General features: G+C 34.2%; 4 protein-coding genes and 1 long non-coding RNA gene across 11 annotated transcripts in view; all 5 read right to left on the bottom strand.

The window, feature by feature from the left end:
• Positions 1-101: 101 nt before the first annotated feature.
• Nt5a (5' nucleotidase A) lies at positions 102-1,918 on the bottom strand. The gene is made up of 2 exons (XM_069060630.1): positions 1,623-1,918; positions 102-1,572 (listed from the first exon to the last, which is right to left on the bottom strand). The coding sequence occupies exon 2, from the start codon at positions 1,458-1,460 to the stop codon at positions 195-197; it is 1,266 nt and encodes a 421-aa protein (XP_068916731.1). The 5' UTR covers positions 1,461-1,572; positions 1,623-1,918; the 3' UTR covers positions 102-194.
• Positions 1,919-2,062: 144 nt separating this feature from the next.
• LOC138139805 (alpha/beta hydrolase domain-containing protein 17B) lies at positions 2,063-7,367 on the bottom strand. The gene is made up of 3 exons (XM_069060309.1): positions 6,580-7,367; positions 4,230-4,362; positions 2,063-3,908 (listed from the first exon to the last, which is right to left on the bottom strand). The coding sequence occupies exons 1-3, from the start codon at positions 7,221-7,223 to the stop codon at positions 3,825-3,827; spliced, it is 861 nt and encodes a 286-aa protein (XP_068916410.1). The 5' UTR covers positions 7,224-7,367; the 3' UTR covers positions 2,063-3,824.
• Positions 7,368-7,691: 324 nt separating this feature from the next.
• On the bottom strand, positions 7,692-8,371 carry LOC138140333 (uncharacterized). The gene is made up of 3 exons (XR_011162486.1): positions 8,192-8,371; positions 7,933-7,995; positions 7,692-7,884 (listed from the first exon to the last, which is right to left on the bottom strand). It is a non-coding gene; the product is annotated as an uncharacterized lncRNA (long non-coding RNA).
• A 902-nt stretch (positions 8,372-9,273) lies between these two features.
• Cand1 (Cullin-associated and neddylation-dissociated 1) lies at positions 9,274-21,493 on the bottom strand. 2 transcript variants are annotated; one of them, XM_069060615.1, is made up of 16 exons: positions 21,432-21,493; positions 14,585-14,669; positions 14,356-14,525; positions 14,093-14,306; positions 13,747-14,039; positions 13,532-13,694; positions 13,097-13,352; positions 11,688-12,475; positions 11,338-11,638; positions 10,978-11,290; positions 10,730-10,928; positions 10,399-10,656; positions 10,160-10,348; positions 9,829-10,072; positions 9,628-9,774; positions 9,274-9,574 (listed from the first exon to the last, which is right to left on the bottom strand). In XM_069060615.1, exons 2-16 carry the CDS (start codon positions 14,624-14,626, stop codon positions 9,444-9,446), a joined length of 3,708 nt encoding a protein of 1,235 aa, XP_068916716.1. In that variant the 5' UTR covers positions 14,627-14,669; positions 21,432-21,493; the 3' UTR covers positions 9,274-9,443. The 2 variants fall into 2 exon arrangements, with proteins under 2 accessions (XP_068916716.1, XP_068916715.1); XM_069060614.1 differs by lacking the exon at positions 21,432-21,493 and adding an exon at positions 20,712-20,804.
• Positions 21,494-21,998: 505 nt separating this feature from the next.
• Positions 21,999-26,024, bottom strand: part of LOC138140273 (furin-like protease 1) — a 69,023-nt gene continuing 64,997 nt past the window's right edge. For 3 of the 6 annotated variants that reach the window (XM_069061174.1, XM_069061173.1, XM_069061172.1), the window contains exons 7-10: positions 25,528-25,820; positions 24,854-25,429; positions 24,576-24,745; positions 22,836-24,511 (exon numbers count right to left, since the gene is read on the bottom strand). In XM_069061174.1, the coding sequence (XP_068917275.1) occupies positions 23,948-24,511; positions 24,576-24,745; positions 24,854-25,429; positions 25,528-25,820 (1,603 nt within the window). In that variant the 3' untranslated portion in view covers positions 22,836-23,947. Of the gene's footprint in view, positions 22,581-22,835; positions 24,512-24,575; positions 24,746-24,853; positions 25,430-25,527; positions 25,821-26,024 lie in introns of those variants that run through there. The other 3 variants (XM_069061175.1, XM_069061177.1, XM_069061178.1) reach the window with 3 other exon arrangements.

Raw genomic sequence — 26,024 nt, 5'->3', positions numbered from 1 at the left:
TCGCAAATCGTCTATTGATTAACACGAAGCGCCCTCTACCGGATCGTTTTTATTTTACACTGAAGGAGTACGCTGGTGACCCTGCAAGTATAAAAAGGATAGTTTTTCAAAAATTATTTATTTTACTAAAACTACTTTCAACAAATAAAATACAGTTTGTTAAAAAGACGAACAAAAAAACAAGTTGCTGCTAATTATACATCGTTGCCTTGAAATTCGTGGTCAATAGGTAACGCTGCGACGTACTCGATACTCGGAACACACAGTCTTGAATGTTTCTTCATCAGATCGTACCAGTTGGTGTTGACATTGTTGCATTTGAAATACGACCCCCACACTGTTGACGTGAGAAACTCTTGATCTGGATGCCACCGTTCATATCCCTGAACCCCTTCTGCTTCCAATTCTTCACACACAGCTACCGTGTCGCATTGAGAATGAATGTGAGGGGTGAAAATATCTTGAATCAAATTATCTCCTACATAAAGAAATTTGGGATTGTCTTTTGCAACGTGTTTTGTTAGGAACTTGTGAAGATCCGTCCAGTTCCCTTGCGAATACAATCCTCCCAATTCCAACTGAGATAAACTGACAGGTTCACCTTCATGATGACCTTCAACTCTTAGAAAATCTCTTTCCATGGTGAAAAAACCAGGTTTTTTGGCAAAACACACGACTATGTCAAAATAATCTCGCCAGTCAGGTCCCAAAGTGTTGAAAGCTGTATGAGATGCAAAATCTACATTAGATCCTGTTAATACAAATAACAACTTGTTTTGTTCCTTTAAGTTTTTAAGCCATTTGAGCAATTGTTTACTGCACTCGTGATAATATTTATCTGGACTGGATTTGATCTCTGCAAAGTAACCTCCTTCTCCAGTTGGGAAATTCTGTCTGTTGAACATATCCTGCAAAGCTTCTTGCACATCAAGCCACACGTAATATTTAGACTGTTTTTCAGTTTTTTCTTGATCAACTAAATCAATTGCACGAGCAAAAAGTAAACTCGCGGCTATATCGAAATAATCTAATAATGTGCGCATTCTTTCAGAGTAGGGACCATTCCATGTTTTCAGAGGATTTCGAACAAAAACATCTGAGGGTTCCCAGTGGCGGTTGGGGTAATATTCTTCAATTTCTTTGTCTTTAAGCATTGTTGTACCATGTGACGCTTGCAAAACGTAGCCATCTGGTCCAATTCTTAAGATATTGCCATTTTCGTCGTCCACTATCAAACCTCTGAGAATAAAATTGTGATCAAATGGGTTCTTCAACAGGTGCTCCTGAGAATAGCCCTTCTTTTCTACAAGAAACTTGGCCATCAATTCATATTCCATTTCAATCATTGCACCAACCTTGTAGCGAGATAAAGTGTTATCTAAATCAAATCCGATGCAGTCATAATCTGTGAATCTGAATACTGATGAAAGGTTTTCTTGAGTATTGAACATTGTTGACATATAGCGCGGGCCTTTCTCCAGGTGAATGAAACTCTTCTTGTTTGTGCAAGTTAGTTTGCTTAAAGTACTCTGACGCTTACTCAACTGCACTGAATTAACATTACTCCATGTTCTAAAAGCGTAACTAAAAAATTGTGAACGGCTTCCCAAAATTGACATTACTATCTCCTTTCTTATCAGCGATTATCGGAAGCGTGCACTTCACTGGCGGTACTTTTATTTAGATGATTAGCAACTTAATTACATGATAATAGTTTAAAAACCTTTATCACAAACTGGAACATCAACAGCTGATCACTTGACATTCAACATTTTAAATTTGAATTTCAACACATTCGCGCGTCGCGCCAAACAAATTAAAAAGAAATGACACCACACGTGCCATAAAAAGAATTATTTATTAAAATTAAACAAACATTAACTAAAAGAACGATAAAAAATTTGACGCAAATTTTAAACGTAATTATTTTTTTTTGGTTCGGCAAGTTTTTTAGGTTGGCAACGCTTCAAAACCATGGCGGGAGATCCAGGTCAAATTAAACGCGGACATAAAGCGTTGCAAGACCAATTATGTAATTTTAAATGAAAATAAATGAAACGCGTGAGTTTGAAACTTTTTATTAACGATTTGTTTATAAAAATGAGAAAACATGGTTCAGTAATTAACACGTTTGCTGCCTTTTTACAGTAATTGAGCGTTAAGCTGCTAACGTGTTAAACAGAAATTATTAAGACTATTCTCCTTATTTGAATAGATTTGTTTAGTGTTCTGTGTAAATAGTACAAGTCTTATTGTCTTGTAAATAATATTCGTAAACTTGAAATAATAGGTTCTCTGGTATGTGTCAGGTGGCCTGAATTTAAATTACAGAAATAAAACAAAAAAGAATTGTATAAATACTGTTTTTATATATTTATTTTAATTTTTCTGAAATTAAAAGTTGCAAAGGTGTTTAGGGACAATTTAACAACTCAGGTAAAATTTTGAAGATTCATTAACAGAACAAATACAAAAGAAAAAAAAACTTAAAAAAGTAATGTTATTTTACATAATTCTTATGTTTATAAATGCAAAATTAATTTAAAATGATATGTATCAAACGTTACTTAATTTCACAAAATAATCACAAAACATTAATAATTTAAATATGATCCGTATATTATCTATAAAAAATTGCCTATATTCACATAAATGACTGTTTTATGCAGCAGCCTGTCAACCCCCAATTCATCGAACGTTTTGTGTTAAATCATTGTGCTACAGTTATTAAAATTTAAAGCTTTTTAAAGCAAAAATCGATTGTCTCTCACTTTGTCAAAAAGCGAGTCTAGCCTGTTACATAAAACAATCCAAATATGGTACTTACAAAAAATTCATATACCATATTAATAAAACGTATTAAAGAATATTTTTAATCGTGTTATGTTCAAATAAAATAATTGATTTTGGACCAGCGAGGTGCTAGAATAAACAATAGTTCTTCAAGGAACGGCGTATTCTGTCTCACTCAGATTTATTATTTTATCGAACACAAAAACTAAGATAATAAATAAATTGAATAAAATACACCATGTCCACAAAACAGCTAAACAACTTCGGTCAATTCTTATATTTTAAAAAATGTTTTAATATCGTTTCGAAACATTAGTAGCGATATGAAATTTTATAGTTGATTTAACTAACTCTAGACTTGGTAATTTTGAAGTGTATTAAAAAAGTGAGTTGGTATTTGTACAACTGGTTAATTAGCCAAGGTGAAAAACGATGTTTGGTGGACATTTGTATGATATTTAAGTAAAGTATATTATTCGAGCATCCAGTCGTATGAAAAACAATAACTATGAAAATAATTTGAAGGAATATAAACATTAGCCCGATGCACCAAATGAAACACTTTTTTCATCGATCAATAGAAAGAGTCCACACTGTATAGTTACACTGAAAGTTACGTTGATGGGTACTACATTTAATATTGCATCACTTGAAAGATTGTCCGATTATTTAATTAAAAGTCCACATCATTATGTACACTAGTGCTAGCAAGTAGTTTCGAGAACCATACAGCGGCATACAGTAAGGCATACTGGTGGCACACTGTTGCAAGCTGGCAGAGAGTGCGCTTTCGATGGTGGCGCCGCTGCCACTTGGCGGGAATGTGGCGAACTGCGGGCGCTGTTGCATTGACGTTCGGCACGTGCCAAAATGCCAGAAAGCGCGCGCAGAGCGAGGTGTGGTGAAGGGCAGTACAGAGGCGTAGCGGACTGGCGGATCACCAAGTCCGCTGCCCCGGGCTAGAGCAACTTCTCCTCCACCGAACTTGAGGTTCCTGAACTGAACGTGCAGTCGTCGGTACCCAGTAGCTGTCAGTTGATTAACTCCACATTAACGAATTGTTTAAGTCTTTCCAGGTACACATTATATAACTCGACATCATTGTGGCCCGCACCCTGCAACACCCCCATCAGAAAACTACAACCACCTCCACTCATTCATAACAATTCTATTAGCAAGCGTTCGGAAACACCTGTCACAATGCGAACCCATCAAAAACCATCACATCCTTTTTGCTTCTATCAATAATTATAATGCCACACATACAGTGGTGAACATGAAACAGAGAGTCACTGTAAATTTTCATCAAGCAAACATTTTTTCTTCTTCTACGTTTTTATCTTCCTCATCATCTGTTATTCCATGTTCTCCACTGTATTTGATGATTTTTGAAGGTGCGTGAGACTACTTGCTAAACGAATGATTTGTAAAATTACCTCAACCCATAAGGGTTCGACAGCTCTTGGGCACTTTTCGAAAATGGTAAGCCCATGGGAAAAGTCTATAACTTCGTCTTCAGTACCGTGAATAACTAAGGTTGGCGACATAACTTTGGGAACTTTATCAATACTGGAAAAAAAGGTTGTTTGAAAAAAAAAAAAGATAATTTGGCTTCCTACAGTTTCTTCGTTTCTAATAATAATATTCATCTGGTCTGGCCGCCCACACGTAAATAGAAAAATATTATTGAGTGTGGGTGATAAATGAACACAAATGCAAAATGTATCTTTAAAATAAATATCAGTGCGTTAATAGAATTGATGTTCGAGATAGATTAAAAGCCAACAAAGCGATTGTTAAAAATAGATGATACCAGGGTACTAAACTTTATTAAAAATATCTTCACTAACTTATGTTTCGGAATTCCGATGTTCAAAAATGTTTCTAAAGATATATGCAAGATCATTTGCACGCAAATAGACTTGTAAATTCTTCTGCACGGCACTGTTGTCAACTCTTAAGTATCCTCAATGTTTTGAGCAGTAAGTTTTTATGTCAAGAAAGTAAACCTGTTTCGTTGCCAGATTAAATTTCACAGGAAAAAAAAATCGATTTTGCAAAATTAGAATCGCTCGCACTATAATACAGCTTAGGCAATAACGGTTTTTGACAGATGTCCAAATTATAAAAACAATCTATCGATATCTCTGCGTAATAAATAAAAATAAATTTTAAAAACCGCCCAACCTGTTACCATCCAATCATGATCAGTAATAACTATGACAAATCCTAGGCAGAAATAGTAACTGATAAGTGCATTGGAAACGTTTTATCAATTCAATAAATGAGTTATTCGTATCGATAAATAAAGAAAAAAACGTGGAACAATAGCAATTAAATAAAATACAGAAATTAGAAATGTAAACGTACAAGTTACCGGTTAAAACTGATATTTCTACACACGAATCGTACATAAATAGAATATGTAACTGTACCTAGATGTGATAATGAATAGACAAAATGAAAAAATCAAAGAATCCAACTATTCGAATCGATTACGTCTTAGCAGCGAGTTTATTGCAGACGTGTGAAAATGATACAACACTTCCGGTCGTTTAATTCCGCTGAATTACAATGAGAATCATTTAGTCGTAGTCCAATTTTTGCATACTTAATTTCATCAATTTCGACGCTTCCGTACGTTGCAAATCAACACTAATCATAACGGTAATCGATTTTTTATAGGTGCGATTATTCCAATACGATAAAAACATAGACTTGGACCCACTGTATCGATTAAAAGTTGAGAAACTCATTACAAAAGATAAGATTGACATCATTTGAACTAGTGATTGCGATATATGCATATTTTGAAAAAAAAGTTACACTTGCAAAATCGATTCCGTTCAGAAGTAGTATCTGAAAATAACTGAATTTTGTTTGATATTCCAATTTCACTCGGAACATGTTGACACAAATAATGATCGCCACCTATTTGTAAAAGTAAATTCAATGACCCCAAAATGAGCAAAGGTTTTACAAGGTTTGGCAAATCAGGTGGCCAGGTTGTGGGTTTAAAAGACAAGGTACCGACTTCATAATAGGTCAATGTTGAACAAATTTGGACTTTTGTCATGACTAACAACGCCTAGCGGTAGCTTTAGGTGTGCATTAATAAACGAAGGTTTTTAATTACTAAAACAATCACTCAGTTAATTTTATTTGCAGTCATTGTTTCAATTGACCTTTGTTTATATGGAAATTTCGCCACGTACCTTTCTCAACACGTGGAATTTCCAATATTGGCGAAGAAACATTACTGACATTTCAATTAGTTTGAATTAACAACGACCACCAAAAATGTTAATTGATCAACTTAAAACAAGAATTTAATTATTTTTGTTAAAGAATAAATCAAAGGCGACAGTCGTATTTAATTGGTTCAAGAATAAAGTGTCAATGGAAAATTTCGAGTATGACTAATTAAGAAAAATTTTTGAAAAATTGACGAGTTTTGACGGTTTATTGACACTCATAAATAAATTAAGCATATGGATTACTTCCTCGTGCGTTTAATTTCAGGGTTAGTTAAATAATTCAAGATAAAGTGTACAACAAAGTAACACAAGAACAAATTATTGATCGGTGTTGTGAACTATTGGGAAGCAAAACACATGTTTAGGATAAAAATTAGTAATCAGCGTTGGCAATTAAGACCGCATCGACACTATCATTCCTGCTGATTGAGCGTTTTAATTTCCGCCCAACAATGTGAGAAGGGCCTTAATTAGAGTCCTAAATCCTAGTGAAAAATGAGGTTAACATGCAACATTATTACAACTTTACCTGGGAAAGGCATCAAAAAACCAGGTTCTCTTGGTATTAGGGAAGGCAACTCTCATACCAGACATCAAGGGAGAATGTAAAATGACAGCCCCTACTTCATATCGTGCGGCCAAATCCACAGTTGGAACAGTACCGATACTCTGACCGTACAGTATGATGTTTTCTGGGCTGATTCCGTAGCGAGTGCGTAACGCTTGCCAGGCTGCGTCTATGTCGGCGTATAGATTCTTCTCAGAGGGTTTCCCGGCACTAACCCCATAACCAGAATAGTCATAACTAAATATGTTACAGTTAATTCTTGAGCCTAATCCTAGATAAAAACTGCTCATTTGTCCGAGATCGACGGCGTTTCCATGTGAAAACAAAATGGTAAATCTGGCAGTATTACTACATCGAACGAACAAACAGGCAATTCTGTTCCCTCTATTTGTTCTCGTGTAAAATCCCTCGACGTTTTCTTTTTCTCTTTCCGAATATTGCCATTCTGCACGATCTGTTAACGTAAAACTACACTTTCCATTTTCGTCTGAGACAAATTCGTAAGTTGGTTCTGGGGGTAAAAATGCCAATTTTGCTGCTATTCTGCTCGGGAAAGGTGGACAACAAAACAGACAACACAACTCACTAAAACTCAAACCGTTCATTTTTAATTAATACAACTCTAACTAAACTAAATTAACTTTTAAAACTAATATAATAATTGTTTATACAGCAATTAATCTAAGAAACCTAGGTGCTCATTGTTGACAACGCCATTTTAAAGGCTTGTCCACAACCGCCAACAGCCACACTTCATTCGTGACGTCAGATTTGACACTGATTTTGCAAAATCAACTCCAGCTACGCCTATACAGCCAAAAAAATTTTTAATTTTTGTAGAAGAACACCGTTGATCATCTGTTAACAAACAGAACCGTAATAATATTTTAAAGTTAAATATTTTTTGATTATGCAACCAACAATACACCATATTCTGATAATTGGCCTGTGTAAAAGATACTTTACACATTTAACCAATGATAACTTGGTAGAAACAACACGCTGCCAATCATTTTCGAGTATATGAGGCGCAAATAGGTTTCAAATTTTAACTAGAAAAAAAAACACAAATCTCAATATTTAACTCCATTTTTTTTTATCAGTAAACGAAAAAAAAAAGATCAACTTCTATTTCCTAATTTTCTAACATTTCTATTCATGTATAAAAGAACAAATACTGTTTGGCACTAAATACATTATCATTTTTTAGTTACTGTCTTTTACGAATGATTGTGGAAGTGGAAGATTCATCGTCGGACAATTCATCTGAAATTAAAGACTGTATTTATCGCATACACGGATTATCAACATTACCTTCAATGCTGTTTTCATAACATGGATCGTATTCCACTATCATTGTCTCGTTCTCTGACAAATCTAAAAAAAATGTGAAATTATTAGATACATTAATTAAAACAGATTTGAGCCTTCTGTACGTTTTTGTAAATATTCAGCTGAATATTACTTCAAATATGTGAATAAAAAAATATATTCATTTGTAACCACACCCACGTAAAATTTTCAAATTGAAAGACTGGAATAATAAAAAATAAGTTATTTTTGAGTAACTCACCTTCAATTAATTGCCACAAACGGGTTATAATGCCTAAAATATTTCCCATTATGAGAATTTATAATTGTATTATTCACAATGCTAGCTGGGAAAATTACTTCGCGCGAATACTAGATCAAATTAATAGTAACAGTGATCACTCGGTTTAAGTTAATGCATTTAAAGCTTTAGGTTGGCTAAACTTTCCATACAGTGGGGGAAACTGTGGTATTAAAAATTCTTTAATTACATTAATATGGAAAATATTCTATTTGTTACCGTCTAGATTCAGCTCTCGTTACATTTTATCGAGCAAAAAAATATAATTTCAAAACTTAAACAGTTATGAAGTTGCTTTACCAAGTGTAAAACCGCTGTTTTAATTTAACTTAAAATGTTCAAACTATTTATTTAAAGTAAATAAACTCGGTACAGGTTGCAAAGACACACTTGTCATTTGCAACAGCATTTTTTTCATATTTCTGAACCAAATAAAGGCACAAAGGGACCAGAAAATCATAGTTTGGGTTGAATATTTTCCAAATAAGTACAGTTTTAAAGTAATTTCAAATGACTAATACCATAAAAGTGCTGTTGCAAATGACAAGTGTGTCTTTGCAACCTGTACCGAGTTTAGGTAATTTAATTTTTAGAAATACATTCTTGGATATGATATAAAATATTTATGGGGAAAATTACCTACTAATTGTAAATCATTCTAAAAAGTCCGTCTTATTTGAATCAAACAAAAAATCTGAAACATGTTACAATTTGAACCTTGAGACGGTAAACCCCTATTCATAATAAATGTGTAACGTTCTTGTTGAAAATGTTTTGACGTGATATTTCAACAGAATTAGTGTAATAGTTGGGACTAAACTTATCTACACACTCGTTCTTTTTTGTTGCCAACATTTTTAGATGAAATCTTTTTTTTTAATAAAAAAGTTTTTCCCTTTTCTCCTCCATATTACGCAAGTGCTGTTACTACACAAAAATGTAATAAAACATGTATGAAGAAATGGTCATTCTAAATACGTCTGTATCGAGATTTCGTTAGAAATACTCAAGCATAAGGTTTTAATAAAAAGAAATAATTCGAACACGTTGAAACACAGCTTTATTAGCTCAGATCATGTAATACATCTGAAAACATAAGAAACAAAAGAACAAAGTGAATACACGAAACAAAACGAAATGAAATCCTAAGAAACAAAACGAAACAAAAAAAAAAACTTCAAAAACTAAACAAATTTGAAAAATGAACTGATATTTAACTTTGATCCATTAAAAAGAAATCGTTAATGCTGTTGTTGGAATCCTTCTGAATCGAGTCAAATATCTGCGCTAATTCTGAAGAAGTCTTAATCTGAGTGACGAATTCGTTCAGATGTTGATTTTTATCTGCAACATTAACAATGAAATTACAATTACCAACAACACTGCGATCGACTGACCTGCATCAGGAATGCTTAAAAGAGCGACAACAGCCCGCAGGGCGCTTCTTTTCAGTTCATCTTGTTTTTCGTATTCTTGCTTAACCGAATTTGCCTTAACTTTCATGGTGCAAGTTGCCTTCAATGGTTCAACAAGTCTATCTAAACCTGAAAAAAAGTATTTTACACACGATCGGTTCAATTTGTGACAAATATTGTTACTTTGCAATACTGCGCCGGGACATATTTGAGATAACCGGGACACCATCAAGTAAGTTAGCATTTTGATGTCGTAATGATCCTTAAGGCCTAATTCAACGTGATTGATAAATTCAAATATATCAATCCTGTCGAGACAGGAATCTAGTAAGGTGTACATGCATTCGAATGCAGCTTTACGCAAGTCTAACCCGTCATCTACGGTGTGTTTGAATGGACCCATCTCTACCTCACGAATTAAATCACGCTAAAAAAAGATTATGTCATAAGTCGCCACTCAAAACCACGACATCTTAGAAATTGACAACTTTGAAAATCTTGTGTAACACAATACCTTAATATTAGTTTCATGGTACAAACGCGGTAATATTGTATCAAGTAGATCTCTGATCAGGGAAGGTTTATTGTGAGCGGCCGAATTAAAAGCAACCAGAGCAACTCTTCTGACGTTCAAGTCAGGATCTTCCAAGGTATTCAAGAATTCACCGATGCACTGACGTAACAAGGCATCAATTGAAGCAGGCTAAGAAAAATCAAAAACAGTGAAAAATCATTAAAACAACAACACCATACCTGGTCAGAAATAGTAAATTTGATGGCAGTCACAATTGTTGTTCGCATCAATGAAGAATCGGAAGTCAGAGATTCTTTCAGTTTCGGTAGCAAGTGATTTGGATCGATCAAAGTGAGTTTACCCAGACATTCAGAGACCACATTTCTTGTGCCTTCTTCTTCGCTCTCGCAATGCCTGTAAAGGGTGTCCCAGATTGCGGGGACGAAAGGCAACAGCTGCTGGATACCTTCCGGAGTCGACGACAAACATGCAATGACCTTTAAACAAACAAAACATCAGTTTTAATTTGTACAAAAACACGATTAACAGATTTTTTTTAATCACACTTACTTCTTTCAAAGAGTGCAACAGTAAATATTGACGTCTGGGCTCCTCCTCATCTTCAGTCAGAATGAAAGGAAGATATTGTTGCAAGTTGCCGATTGCAATACTGCCCAGTGCGTAACTAGCTGCCGATTTGACTTCTTCAGAGACGGCAAAAAACGCCTCGGAGATTATTTGTTCAAGATTTGCGAAACCAGTAAGATCGCTGGAACGATACCGTCGCAAAAGTGTCACAATTTTGAATACGAACTTACATTTCGCGTCCGATTTCTCCCACCACAAGCAACGTGAAAATTTTCTGAGAGTCGTGGCGTGCAGTGCGTATTTCGTTTATAAATTGGGGTACAATATGCAAAGCTGTATGTTGCATCGTGACTGTGATAGCGGCGACGCATTTGGCTAAAGAGTAATAAGCTTGCTTGTGGATGACTACATCGCCAGCTCCTACACCTTGACTAATGCTAACAGGATGAATCAAGAACTGTAATAAATCATTGTACGATAATCCGGGTAAATTGCACTGGACCAGAGTCTTGAAGAACTCGAGCATCGAATTCAGAGCAGATCCTGAAAAAAATGGTCAAACATAAATGGATTAAACTGGACGATGATACCTTGCAAAAGAGGTGACTTAACCAACACCAAAATCTGGGGGAATATGTTGTTTGGAAGATCTTGCAAGGCTCGAGGGTGGTACTCTGCGATGGATTTCAATATAACCAAAGTGTACTGCGCAATATGCAGGTCAGACTCGTCTAATAATGGTGGAACTTCAACGATAATGTGGTGCAGTAACTCCACGTACATGTAAACGTGGTAATTCTTTATTAGACAGTCGATCAATTGCAAAGTACCTAATTTTAAAGCTCTTTGATTTTTTCTGAGGAACAACCCCAAAATGGGTACGGCTTCATCCTAAACGAGACAGTTAATAGTAATTGCTAAAATACAGAGAGGTCTTTACCAAAATGGGCAATTCGATGCCTAGAGGTGATCCAGCGATTTTGGTTAAAGCTTTAACTGTTGTCAATCGCGTAATCTCATTGCGTAATCTATCGAGGAATAGCGGAAGACAGAAAGGTAATTCGCTACTGAGATGATCACCTAAATTGCAAATAACTTGTCCCATCGTCGAGATGGCTTTCTCTTTAACTTCTTGATCAATGTCGGCAGTTTTTAATCTCATCAAAGTGCAAATATAGATATCTTTCACGAAAGGTGTGAAGTCAAAATTAGATTCCTTATTCAAAGGTCTAATAACCTTTACTAATTCTTTCAGTACGCTCAGTGCTTCAGCTGTGATCTTGTAAAAACTATCACCGACGTTATTAATGACCGGTGGCAGTATGATGTTGATGTGAGGATGAAAAACTTCAGGTGGATGAGACGTCAGTAGACAAAAAATAAACGACAATCCGTCGATTTTCATGTTGCTACTGCCGTTCTTTTCACTTAGTGAAAATAATATTCCTGGCATAAGGTCACCAATATGGTGGGTCAAAGCTCCCGGCAACACGTGGCAGAGTTCCTTCAACAACTGAAAACAATCTTGGCGTGTCTTCATGCTCTTCTCTTTCATCTGGGTCTGGACACCCTTCACGATCATGGGTACTTGCTGTTGGAGCAAGTAAATGGGCATCTCTTCTTGTTCCATCGAATTTGGGTCAATGTTGACGTTGATCGTTGATTTTGTTTGTCTCAATAAAGCGATGTAAGCGCGGAAAATGTCAGACTTTACATTCTCTTCTCGTTCTAAATAGACAATTCGGTGGCAGTTAATTTACAATTGTTAGTAAAAACAATACAAAACACATTATTAAAAACTCGCCTATGAAGCATCCACATAATTAAATAAAAAATTTGCAGATAAAAAAATATTTGTGCCAATTATGTTATGTAATTGCAAACGGTACCGGTACGTCTAAAGAAATCTCATCAAAGTTGCTTTTGGATTTATAACGCATGTCCTTATGTTAGCAGGGAGGTTTTTTTTAGAAAATTTTACGCTACGAGTGACTTTGTGGTTGTGAAAAGAATGACAACTCTTTCAATAGTTTCTACAAATTGTACTTTAGGTTACATAAAATAAATATTCATTTTCTTTTCAAATTACGTTTCCAACTTCAAAATTCATGAGACGTAAACCTTGCAAATAAAGTTACGACGCACTTTTACGAATATAACATGCCTCTGATGAGATTTTTTTTTGACATTAGTTATGACACAAAAATTAATGTTTGCTTCTAAATGGAATCAGACGATTAAAATAAAAAAAAAGTTATATTATTTTTAATTAATTGACTTGTAATACCCAAAAATACAAAGTCCCCTTTGGAATTTGATAAAAAGGGCAAAACTATTATAAAAGTGTACCTTTAAAGCGTGAAATCAGGACTGGTGACAGCACCCTGTAGAATTCAGACAACAATTCATGGCGGGTGCAGATGATGGATTCCAGACACTTGGCGGCTGCACGCCTTACCTTCCAGCTCATATCATCATCGTCGCTGTACTCATCGTTCTCTTCTTCTTCTTCATCATCATAGGCACCCATAGCTTTATCATCACCGTCTTCATCGTAATTATAATTTGGGTCATGGGTCATATAGTTCAGGCACAATTCAGTGATCTGTGAACAAATGTACCATCAGAAAGGGCAATAGTTAAGCACATTGACGAAGCAAACAGTGAGCCACCATCAAACAAGAAGTACGTGGGCGGAGCAATATTTAGCAAATAGTCGCGCATGCAGGAGACCACGTGACACTCTCGTCTGACATACGGCTTATATCTGAGCGTGATAATTACAGCACTGATTCTCGGTGTGATTTCTTTTGGACACCTATTAATGAAGCTCTCAAAGGCTTGCAGACAAAATTCCCTTGTTTCGTCGTCATCAACGCCGCTCCACATCTGAATCAGGGGCACGAACTTTTCAATGTGTTCTCCAAATTTATGTCCAGATTGTCGGCTACGAAACAATACATTACGGATCTGCAGTGACAAAAAAATGATACACTTACCAGACTGCGGCAATGCACTGCACGTAAGTTCTGATTTGCGAATTTTTTGTATCAGTTCTCATGCCGTTGTAGAGATGTTCGATCAGTTTGTTGTACAAAGCATTATTACAAGAGAGAACTAAGTTACTACAGGCACAAATGGTGCGCTTGCGCACTGCCTGACGTTGTGAACACAACTGAGGTAATAGGGCGTTTAAAATTGAGCTATGGTAAGATTGTAGGACATTCCCAAAACGATACAATAAATCAGTAACGATATCTAAAGCCTCTAGTTGTACAGAAACATCATCTTGCTAACAAAAGAGAAATGATAGTGTGATAACCAAGTTCTATAAATATGACTTACTCTTTCAATAGCAGTAGTCAAGCGACCAGTAATTCTCTTGCATATGTTTCCAGATAGGCCTCCAGGGGCTTGTGGCAGCTCAGCAATGACAGTCTTAAGTCCAATGCTTGATATATCTCTTAATTGTTCTTTATCAGAAACCATGTTAGTGCAGAGGGCTTCCACAATAGTCTCAACTTGAAACTCTTTCACTTTATTGACCAAAGGTCCCAAACTAGGATTAAAATGTTAACAAAACTTGTCAAGCCACATCAATTATTTACCATTTGACGGCCAGATTCTGCACTTCGCCATTTTTATCCTCAAGAAGTTTCAATAGCATACGTACAACCTTACGTTCTGAATCATCATCCAATTTGATGCTGTCTTTTTGTAATTCAGCCATCAAATCATTTGTAGCCATGAAACGAAAATCCTTATCAGACGATTGCATCTAGAACGAATTAATTTTGTGTTCGCCGACAATCAAAACTAACAAGTGATATTACTAACCTTCTCGAGAAGATTGGCAATCTGGTAAGAAACGCTAGCCATATCTACTGCTGCGTCGACTATATCGTTGAGAATGAGCCGAACTCTTGAAAGGAAATAATATTAAATAAGTCGATTTTTAAACGTATTACTGGGCCTATATGAGCATTTCATCTAGTTTTGTTAGGTTATAGCAACGAAAATGTAAATATAATTCGCTCAAATGTTGTTCTGTCAAAAATTATTAATACATGAATCGCAATTATCATGAGAGGGCCAAATTAACAGTAAAATCACAACAACAACACTAATAATATCACTAATAATCCAAAATTTGGAAATTTTATTATACACAAGCATATATCAATCCACCACAATAAATGACAACTTGAAGGAGCGGAGTACCAACTGCTATTTATTTTTATACCGGCTAAAAGTGATTTGACAAAATTCGTCGGTATTTACGCAGAATTTTCGCATTGCAACATCTTATTTGCGCTAATACAATAAATAGTAATATATTAATTCTTGCTTCCAGTTCAGAAAATTTAAGGTATTTTATGAACCAGAAAAAAACAAAACTCATTAAAACACGCTTAAAAAACAAAATCTTGATTTTGAAAAAATCTGGTGTTTAATCGTCAGGTATAAAAATGCGATTAGAAGATCAAAAAACCTACGAAAAACATCGTTTTGGAAAAGTCCCCCAAAATAACTTCAAAAAGAAACAAATCTGTATTCGATTAAATAAGAAATGTATATAAAGTTGACTCAAGTTGCAAAAAATCATTTTGCATTTGCAACAGCACTTTTATGGAAAATATTCAATCCAAACTATGATTTTCTGGTACTTTTGTGCCCTTATTTGGTTTAAAAATATCGAAAAAATGCTGTTGCAAATGACAAGTGGTTTTTTGCAACTTGAGTCAACTATATGTAAATATTTTTGAATTGTTGCAGCTTCGACTGTTGTTTTAATGCTATATAATATTCTGTAATAATTTTACCCTTTTTGAAGTTAGTTTATAATTTATTTTAAAAATTATCCAGTTCATATTTTGGGGCTAACTTCTTTTTTTAGGTATATGTACATTAATCATCATACGTCATTCAGTTATCTGTTCTATACCGGGTGTTATAGAAGTCCACGTAATAAATTTAACCACCAATAGGACTCGTTAAAATAAATATATTTTTTTATTTATCATTTTTTCCACAAATTCTTCAAAACCGAGTTAAAATTAAATAAGTTCATAAAGTTGACTCAACTTGCAAAAAACCAATTTGGATTTGCAACAGCACTTTTATGGCATTAGTCGTTTGAAATTACTTTAAAACTGTACTTATATGGAAAATATTCAATCCAAACTATGATTTTCAGGTCCCTTTGTGCCTTTATTTGGTTCAAAAATATTGAAAAAATGCTGTTGCAAATGACAAGTGGTTTTTTGAAACTTGAGTCGACTATAATTTGAACCCTAAAATTCATACGCGCGCATGTGTTTACACATCCATTGGTAACGAAGCACGAAAAACGAATTACACGATTAAAAACTCGAATGAAAAATAGTAAAAACTGTTAGTATTAGAAGAGCGGTCGTTTCAATTATTGATGATTATCTCATGAGCGAAGTGTCAAATTAGGGACTCGAAAAATGTAAAAAAATATTCGATCAAAGAAAAAATGAATATGTAAAAAATGTTTATTTTAAAGAGTTCTATTGGTGTTCCTCTGCTTCTGAAATTTTCTTAAAATGCCTAGAGCTCGTGCTACACTACAATTTAGAATTTTAGACAATTATCTGAATTTGAAACGAGGCGAATTATCGGCATGAAGGGGGCAGGTTTGCTTTTTCAGGAGAGTCATAAGGTTAGACATTGACGCTTCTACGGTTATAACAACATGGAAAAGATAGTCTGATATTCACATGCGCTAGACAGGTCCTAGTCGTCCTAGAACTATCCAAAAATGCGACGAACGGTATATGCGACTTCTTGCTGTATGAAATCGAAATGAAAGCATTCGGCAAGTTCGTGATGGTTTCGTTGCAGCTACGGTACGTGCGTAATTTCGAAAATCGCAATTTGCTTGCAATGGAGCTGCATGCTGTCGTCCTTTTTGGGTGTCACCACTTATAGCACGCCACGTCGCCACAAGGCGCATCGCTTTGAATGGTGTCAAGCTGCACTCGGATTGAACTTAGAACCGAATTCTATTTGTTTTAATGATGAGTCCAGATTTTGCTCCGGAGGTCATAATGGCCGTAGAAGATTCAGGCGTTTCCGGGGCGTAAAACGGAAAGTAGAGTTTGAGTTAGAACAATTACTATTTACTGGAGGAATTATGATGTGGGGGGCTGCATGCTTGGAAGTAGTTCACCTGTAGTATTCATTGAAGACAGTTTAACAGCAGAGCGGTGTATCATCTCAATTCTGCAACTGGACTGACCGACGAGGTCTCCAGATTTAACTCCAATACAGGTGATTCTGAAATAAGTTTGGAAAAAAATGCGTAAAATGAGTATCCTTGACACAAAATAATTCTGCGTAAATGACTTTTGGAGGTGAAATCAAAAGGATGGAAATTACCCTATATCCTTCATTAGCAACCATTGTTACATCAACTCCACAATAAAGTCTTAGGTGCAAGCACACTGCTTTGTAAATGTTTCTATGGAAATGATCGAGAGGAGTAAGGTTGCGTTTGTGACTGACGGGCACCTTTAATTATTATTGTTGCTAAACTACCAAGATAATCAGGTAATCCCCTTTAACTCAGCAGCGTACTAGCAATTTTGACCAAATTTTCAATCATTTGTATCTCGAAAACGAAAAAACTTTTATAAGAAAAATTTTTTGTCAATGACTTCTTCTCTTCATCACCAATTACCGGTTTTTTTTCCAAACTTATTTCAGAATCACCTGTATGTGGGATAGCATCGGTTAAACTCTTCAGCGATTGCCTCGCCCGTCAGCACGCTAGAAGCTTCGGGCATGTGTACAGGCCTGGGACCACTTACCATAAGAAGACATGGACCATCTAACTCGATTCATGTCTCAAAGAGTTAGAGAGTGTTGTCCCCAACCGCGGTGACCAACTCATGATGTTATTAGAATTTCATGACTCTCTCATCTTTTTATTTAATCAGGATATTAAAAAAATACACAAATTTATACAAACAACCCATTTTAATACGATTTTTTTGAAATCTGCAGAATATGCATCAGGTGTTTTTTTAAATTTCACCTCGCAGTAGACGTTGAAGAGTCGATTGTAAACGCACCACTCGTGTAAAATGTAAGATTTAAACAACTGATCCGTAACCTGTATAATGCGTTCACAATCGACTCTTCAACGCCTACTATGAGGTGAAATTAAAAAAAAAACACCCGATATATACCAAGTGCGTCCTAAAAAACACCGCAAGCCATATCTCCGTTATTTATCGCTTGATTTAAATAAAACAAAAACTGGAATAAATCACTTTCAACGCACTATAAGCACAACATAGACAAAAAAAAAATTCAAAAAGTAATTCAAGGTCGGATGATAATCAACTTTGTTTTTTTAAAAATCTTGGTATATATTTTTATACCCATTTTGAAAGAGATTATTTTTCTGAATCCAACGGAATGCTGCATGTCATGTTAAAATGCATTTAACAGTTACCGCGAAAATAAATAAATAAAATAGCATTATTGGAAAGTTTTTCTTCGAAAAAAATCAGGTATACTATGGAAAACAATCTAAACGCAATAACAATACTTTCTGAAGAACAGAAACAAAAAATAATATGACAGAACGTGTAATAAATATTGCGTTTAGGATTGTTTTCCATAGTAACGTGACTTTTTTCGAGGAAACATTTTTTAATAATGCTATTTTATTTATTTATTTTCCCGGTTACTAATAAACGCATTCTAACATGCGGCATATTGTTGGATTCAGAAAAATTATCTCTTTTAAAATCGGAATAAAAAAATATACCAAGCTATTTGAAAAAACAAAGTTGATTTTCATCTGACTTTGAATTACTTTTTGAAAAAAAAGTCTACGTTGTGCTTATAGTGCTTTTAAAGTGATTTATTCCAGTTTTTGTTTTATTTAAATCAAGCCATAAATAACGGCGATATGGCTTGCGGAGTTTTTTAGGACGCACCCTGTAGACATTTTACAAGGGATATCCTTTCCCTTATGGACAAATATGCTTTCATTGTTTCAGTGGCGTTCAATGACTCAAATGAGAACACTTTAGTGACAATTTGTAGTAAGCCGCCTAACATTATGAGTCCTATTCGTTCAATTAGTTTTCTTATTCTTTGTTTATAATACAGACTAATTCACATAACTTTCCGACGCTGACGAACTTTAAATGCAGCCAGTATTACGTTACACATTCATTGCTTGATTAAAAAAATGAATAAGTTCAAACTTTTGTGTGGTTTGGACATTCCTCATAAGTCTTAATTATAAAATTTAAATATGGCAGTAATCGACAATATTTTTTTTACGGGGTCATTATACCTAAATGATTGTACCATCGTAGGTAGCTGTGCGCTATGCTTAGGTGCGTCGCTACGCCCACTAGTTGTTACAAACATTTATGATGACCCCGTATTGACACTGACACCTACATTATATCAATATCGTCAATCGTCATTGGAACACATTTTAATGAACAAAAAATATTTATTTCAAATTTCAGCAAAAAGGAATTGTCAATAGTGCCAAGAATGTCCAGATTTCATTTCATGGTCAATAAAAGTACAAAGATATAAAGGTATGTACTTTATCAAGTTATAAACTGAATAACGTATTACTGGCTGTATTTAAAATTTGTAAGGGCCGAAAACTTATGTGAATCAGTATGGAGGTACTATTAACTAATACAAGGTCCATGGTATATCATCAACAAATATGCGTTTATTACAAATTATTTATTTTATGCATATTTAAGATCGAAAAACTTTTCGATCTTACAGTCCTGCTGATAATGCTTGTTTAAGGAGACAGGGCTTGTGATCAAAGAAATAAACAAGATTAACATATTATTTTAAAAAGGAATGGCTTACTTAATAACCATGGATTATTATCATATTCATAACCTATACCTACTTAAAATAAATATTTGTGTTTATAATGCGTGCACTTGCTGCAAAAAGTGTGGCTCTTTTTACTTCTCGCATGGTATATATGCAACCAACATTATACAACAATTGTTGGAAATAACACTAAGTTTGTTTAGTTTAGTCACCGTCACTTTAATTTTAGAAATATTACTTATTTCACTTAAATGTAAAAGAAAGTCCTTTATTAATATAGTTTAAAAATAAAATACTTGTGTGAACGTTATTCAACATTTTCGATTACAGATGTGCGTTATGTTGGTTGCCTCATTACATTAGAAAAAAGCAGTAGTTATCGCTAAAATCCATACGTTTTAAAGTTTGCAATAACGTTTTATATTATATCTCGATAGTTCTCTAGAAATACATTGTTGTTTTTTTTAACATTGTACATTCAGAAAATAGGAATACCTGTAGGTTGTTTAAAAATGACAAATTTTTGTACAGTTTATGGATATTGATCGGAATTTTGACTTTACGATTTTTTGAAGCGCCCAATAGAGTGGCCTATAATTTAATGGATTGAAAATGAAGTGCCTGAAAAAATACAGCGTGATCAACATTAATTGAAAAATATTGATGTTTTTTTTCTCGTAATTGGATATTTTAACTTTACACCAGAATTTAAGTTATGTCGGTTATGTTTATGCTATTACAAAAATTATCCTTTGATGGTAAGTTACAAATTTCAAATTTTCATTGCTACCAACAGATTCAGTCATTCTTGATCACACCGTAAATGTTTACTAGATCTTGGTGGGTTTTTTTTTGGAATTTTTAATAGATTTTTCAAGTGCTCAAACACTTTTAGTACAAAAATGAAATGCCATTTTAGTTAAGCCACAAACTTATATTAAAGACTTACCGTTTACAAATTTTAAGCGTAAACTTTGTCAACAATGGTGAGTTTTACTTATGATGATGCGCAACTTTGGCGGGATTTTACACATCTGTGCGCGGGCATTTGTTTTACGCGTAAAATTGAAATTTTAGAAATTGATAATGTCTGTTTTATACTTACTCGAGGATTACAAAGGCGCGCTCGATTTCATCGAGTTCATTTGATCCTCCTTGGGCCATTTTCGCCTTTCAAGAAATAGATGTTTTGCAATTTCTGTTGGAGGTTATAAAAATAAAGAACACAATCAGATTCTAATAAGTTCCATGTTTTGATCTCATATGGTCCAAGAAAAGAAAATTAGTTAATTCATGTCATCCCATCCTTGCACAAGTTGAGAGAACGACGATGAATAAATAATGATTTATGAGAATCAAAACAATAGGTCGGGACGGTTGAGGGTTCCTAAGAAATTGTTAACAGACACAGTGGTGAAATTGTTTTGAAGTAACTGTGGACTGTACTAGCTAACAATTTTTGGGGAAAGTTCTAACAATTTACTTTAATTAAATATTTCAAAATCATCAAAGTTACATTGTCTTTCTAATTTCATATATGACTGAAAGATTTTCGAGATGGCGGCGGCGCCCCATCATTTGTTTTCTATAAAATTCTTTTTAGAAATGAGCCGAAAATGTGTTCGACCAAAATACATCATAAAATTGGATTTATTGCTTACCTTATACAATTATAAAGGTTTAATTGTCTTTTTTTGATGTTTTTCAGCAGAAAAAGATTCTTAACAGTTACTTACTGTGTATTTTTTTACTGAGCAAAATTTATCTTCGAGTAAAGTGCACATCCAAATAAAATATTTTGTAAAAACATTATTTGAGTTCTTACCTTACGGATGCACGAAGTTTTGTCTCGGTACTTCAGGTAATATTCAAGATGATTTAGGAATCAAGATAAAAGAACACATTCGAACCATTCGAACTGACGCCGGTAAATAATATGGTCGGCTACGACCGTATTAAGTTCGGTTCACGTGATTAAAATTTCGTTGCTTAAATTTTTTTAATTAAAATCTACAAATTTCAGAGTCGTAATTTAAATATTTGAAATTCGTAATTTAAAAACGACTCGCACCACAATAGTGTTTATACAATCGATTTTTTTCTACACGCCTTCATTTGATTTAATTTGAGAATTCGGAACGTACACCAATTCCGCGAATTGTTTTCGAACCTCTGGGAAACCGCTACAGTTCGACTACGTTAACGCAATTTGCTTTTTATATATATTAGCTTTTTCAATTTTCTGATTGTTTTCGGCTAAAAATTCAGTTTCCGATGCTTTACTCATAGTGAATTAGTCTCGACAGTACGATTGTATTATCAGTTGTTCCTCTGAGTCGAATTTGTGCGTAATTGTCACAAAATTTTGTTGAAGGATATAAAATACTAGAGAGAGACTAAAAAAATTTATTGCCTTTTAATATCTCACAGGTTTCAAAATATAACAATTCTTTATTTACAAGGAAAATAGTTCTAGTAATGTAATACAACAGTAATATCAATAATTATTCGCTATCACTATAAACAGCCACTTTTGGATTTGATTCTATATTATGTGCGGTTTTAACTAAATTTAAGTGGAAATAGTCCCGCTTCCGCTTTTTTCTTAACCTACATAATTGCCAGATTAAATGAATTGATAGTAAGATAGTAATTACAACTAGCATAATAAATACTCTTATATACCAAGCATTCGAAGATAGAGTAGACGCTATAGATGTAGGATAGCAGGAGAACTGGTTATCGGAAACCGATACTAAAGTAGCATCTGGAAAACACTCGGTACACTGATAGTCTATGGAACCCGTACACTGTCTGCAGGTGTAGTGACACGGTAAACAAATATTGCTGTTATTTTCTGCAAGCAAATCTTCAAGTTCGGAATTTCTTTCGGTGGTGACGGTTAAGTTGTAAAAACCGTCAGGACACGTTTTAATACATCGACCATTGTGTAAAAATAAGTTTTCGGGGCAACCTGAAAGTGAATCATTATTAATTAAATGTAACTGTAAACGTAAAACGTACGAATAAGTAAAAAATAAAACCATTAGTGCTAGCTGTTTACAGAAACATAAAACAAAAAAAAACAAAAATCTGACAACAATTTTAACACAACTTAAAAACATGCAATTTTAAATTGGCAAATTTGGGTTAAAAAAAACTTACCTAAAATTATCTAGGATCGCTGTCTTGATTTGCTGACTGCTGATTTGGAAAAAATTTACTGAGAGTCATTTTAGCCACAATTTATTATCCTTTTATAGTTTACAAACAGTTGATGTACATGTATTATAACAATATATTTTAGTTATTAGCAAGTCCGTTGAGAATGATGCATAAATAAGCGGGTTTGATAAAATAAAAATTGCCAAAGATTTAGTCTTTGGTACAAAAATAAATAAACATCTCAACAGAATGGCTAAAGACTAGGCCATGAGGACTAAAGAATTTTTCAAAATATCTAAGACTAAAGTTAAAAATACAGATAAGTACAGACATTTACTACATACAAACACTCATTCATTCATTGAGCTGATACTCGTGAGAGTATTCGTCAAATTAACGTGATAAAATTAAGGCATATTAAGTAATTTACTTACAATTATAATTATCAGACAAATTCTCAATGTACATAGGTAGGTACCTTAATAGTAATGGTGAACTTGTTTTCAGGAACTACTATTAAAAAATTAACAACATAATAAAATATAAATGAGTCTTTCAAGTTATGTACAATAATTAAATAATCACAGCTAATATGTATTACCGTTGCGTGTAATGTAGAAAAATAATCCAGAACGTAAAACATATCGTTTCTATACCATCTTTATTGTGTTTCCGTTTTCTAAAAGTATTGGTACTTTTGTAGGTTGTTAGGTAATTGCACTTATATGTCGAATAATGCGGAACAGTTCTGCGATTACCTTGTCCTTTTTTGTAACATCTACGTACTACTTACTCTTAAATTTGGCACATACATCTTAATATTACTCGCAAAATACTGGTATGTCGTCAGACAGGCAAACGTAAAAGAGAAACACGTAAATGAATGCAAAAAAGTGTGGTTAATTTACCAACGAATTTTACTACAAGTTTATGTAATCACTATGTACCACAATATATTAGAGTACACTTTATCCCATAAGTACAAAGTGATCGAGCACTGGACATTTGCTAGTAATTTACTTCGGTGGACGAGAATATAAATTGCTCGTAAATTATTGGCTAGTAGTAAAACAATAATAAAATTGTACAATAGGTATAAAATAAATATTTTATAAACATAACAAAATTGAGATAATATGATAATAAGTGAATGATTATTATATTAGATTCGAGAATTCAGTTGGATAATTTCGGGTATGAAGGTAACACGTATAATATTGAACACTTTAGCTTAAAAAATATATAAAACGTTGAGATATCACAAAATAGTACTACTAATCTAAGCGTATTTAGTCTATGTAACCATTCGCGAATCGTATGATATATTATTCGCAAAAAATTACTTATATTTACTACTTGTACTAAAAAAAATATATCGTTCAAAAAAACATCTTTAAATATATGCCGTGTTATTTTACATTTATTTTTCCGTGTGTCTCTGTGAAAATTGTTGTCAGAATTTTCTTTGTCTTGATTTGTGGTAGAATGAAAACAGTGAAGTTGGTATGGTTTCTTTACATTGTGAAATTCAACGATACTACGTTTAATATGGCAAGACTTGATCCAGATGTGTAAATACAAGTCGAATATGAAAATTAGTATGTTGATAGTACATATTAAGAGGGTATAGACAGTGTCTTGGCAGTTATATGAGGACGTGCAACACATAATTATAACAATACACAAACCTAAACATAACTGGCCGTTAGTTTTTGAACAGCCGGACGTATCTTTCTTGACCTGCAAATTCAAAAACGAAAACTTCAACATACCGAACCTGGAAACTGTTACGTTAATGGATTACCTCTGCACCGAATTGCAACGAATTGGCCGACGCGTCATGGATAGAGTTGTCATCGATTTCTTCCGGATACATGTCAACTATGGAAGGTTGATGGACCGTTTCTTGCTTCAAATCGGCAGCTGGTGGAGTCGCCGTGCCATACAACGTCAAGTTCCAAGAGGTCACGTTTGCTGCAAAACAACGATTCCTCAACGATTGTCTTACAATTTACAACACGAATATAATATAATACAAAAAAATCAAACAAATCAAAATTAACCATATCGTAATTTAATTACCCAATTTTCCTTTAGGGGAACTGGTGGTAGTTTGATAAGTTGTTAATTCGGTCGTTTTAGACGTGAATACTTTAGCGTTACGATTCGAGTTGATGTCGCGACTCTTTTCTTTTTGTTTTTGAGATTTCTTAAAAGATTCGCGAGGTTTAGCAAAATCTCTAGAAGGAATCATTATCGGATACGTTATTGTGATGTTCTTTACAAATTTTAAATATTGCTTGACGCTCTCTTCCGAATTTTTGAATTTGCTACTGTTTATCGCGTAAAAATACGGAGAAAATTCAGTCGTGGTCTTGGTTACTTTTCTATTTTTCGTGTAATTAATATTAGTAACGTTCGGTACGTAATATTTTGGTGTGGTATTTTTAATTTTTGATTTATACTGAGATTTTGGTGGTTTAACAGTCGTCACCGACTTTTGCAAGTTTTTATTTTTTTGTTTTTTAGAATTTTTCTTTTTGAATGCGTTGCTTTTAGTTTTGTTTAATTTATTTGGTTCTATATTATTAGCTAACGGAGGGAGAAAAGATTTGGTCCCGTAAAGGACCAAAGACCAGTTCTGAAGTGTAGCCCGACCTGAAAATCAAACAGTTACGTTACCATCGTTAGTATCCTAAACTCTACTCTTGTATTAGTACAACCACAAGCGATATCTTCCGGTCAAAAAAACTCACCCAGAAGGCGACCATCGTTGTGAATTTCCAATTGCCACGTTCCAAACGGAGTCTCTCCCCACGAATGCACAGACATAAAAGGCCAATGATTAAAACCTATTCTGGAAGTGTCGTGGGCTCTGTGGGCTAATAAAGTTACTCTCGTGCCCATCGGAGAAGTCAACTGAATGTTGAGATCACCACGCCTTTGAGAAAAAATTGTTAATTTGGCCTGGACATGTTCCAACACTTCTACTCCCTCGCACTCTTTCACTTGTAACTGTAAGACGACGACGCTTTTGGCAGGAATAGGCCTAGAAATAATCCCATCTTTCTCCAGATCTCAACAGACAATGAAACACACACGTCAAAAATAAAATCGTACGTTTTCGCCGAAAAAATAATAATTTCAACACCAAATTAACTCGGACAGTCACAAAGTCCTCGCTTTATTCTACCTGTCAAAACATGTCGTTTTGGACAACGACAGTTTTATTTTTGACATGACAATCATTCGT

This window comes from Tenebrio molitor, chromosome X (assembly GCF_963966145.1).
Source record: "Tenebrio molitor chromosome X, icTenMoli1.1, whole genome shotgun sequence".
NCBI lineage: Eukaryota > Metazoa > Arthropoda > Insecta > Coleoptera > Tenebrionidae > Tenebrio > Tenebrio molitor.
The sequence above is the reverse complement of the archived record's forward strand: the minus strand, read 5'-3'. Positions and strand labels throughout refer to the sequence as shown.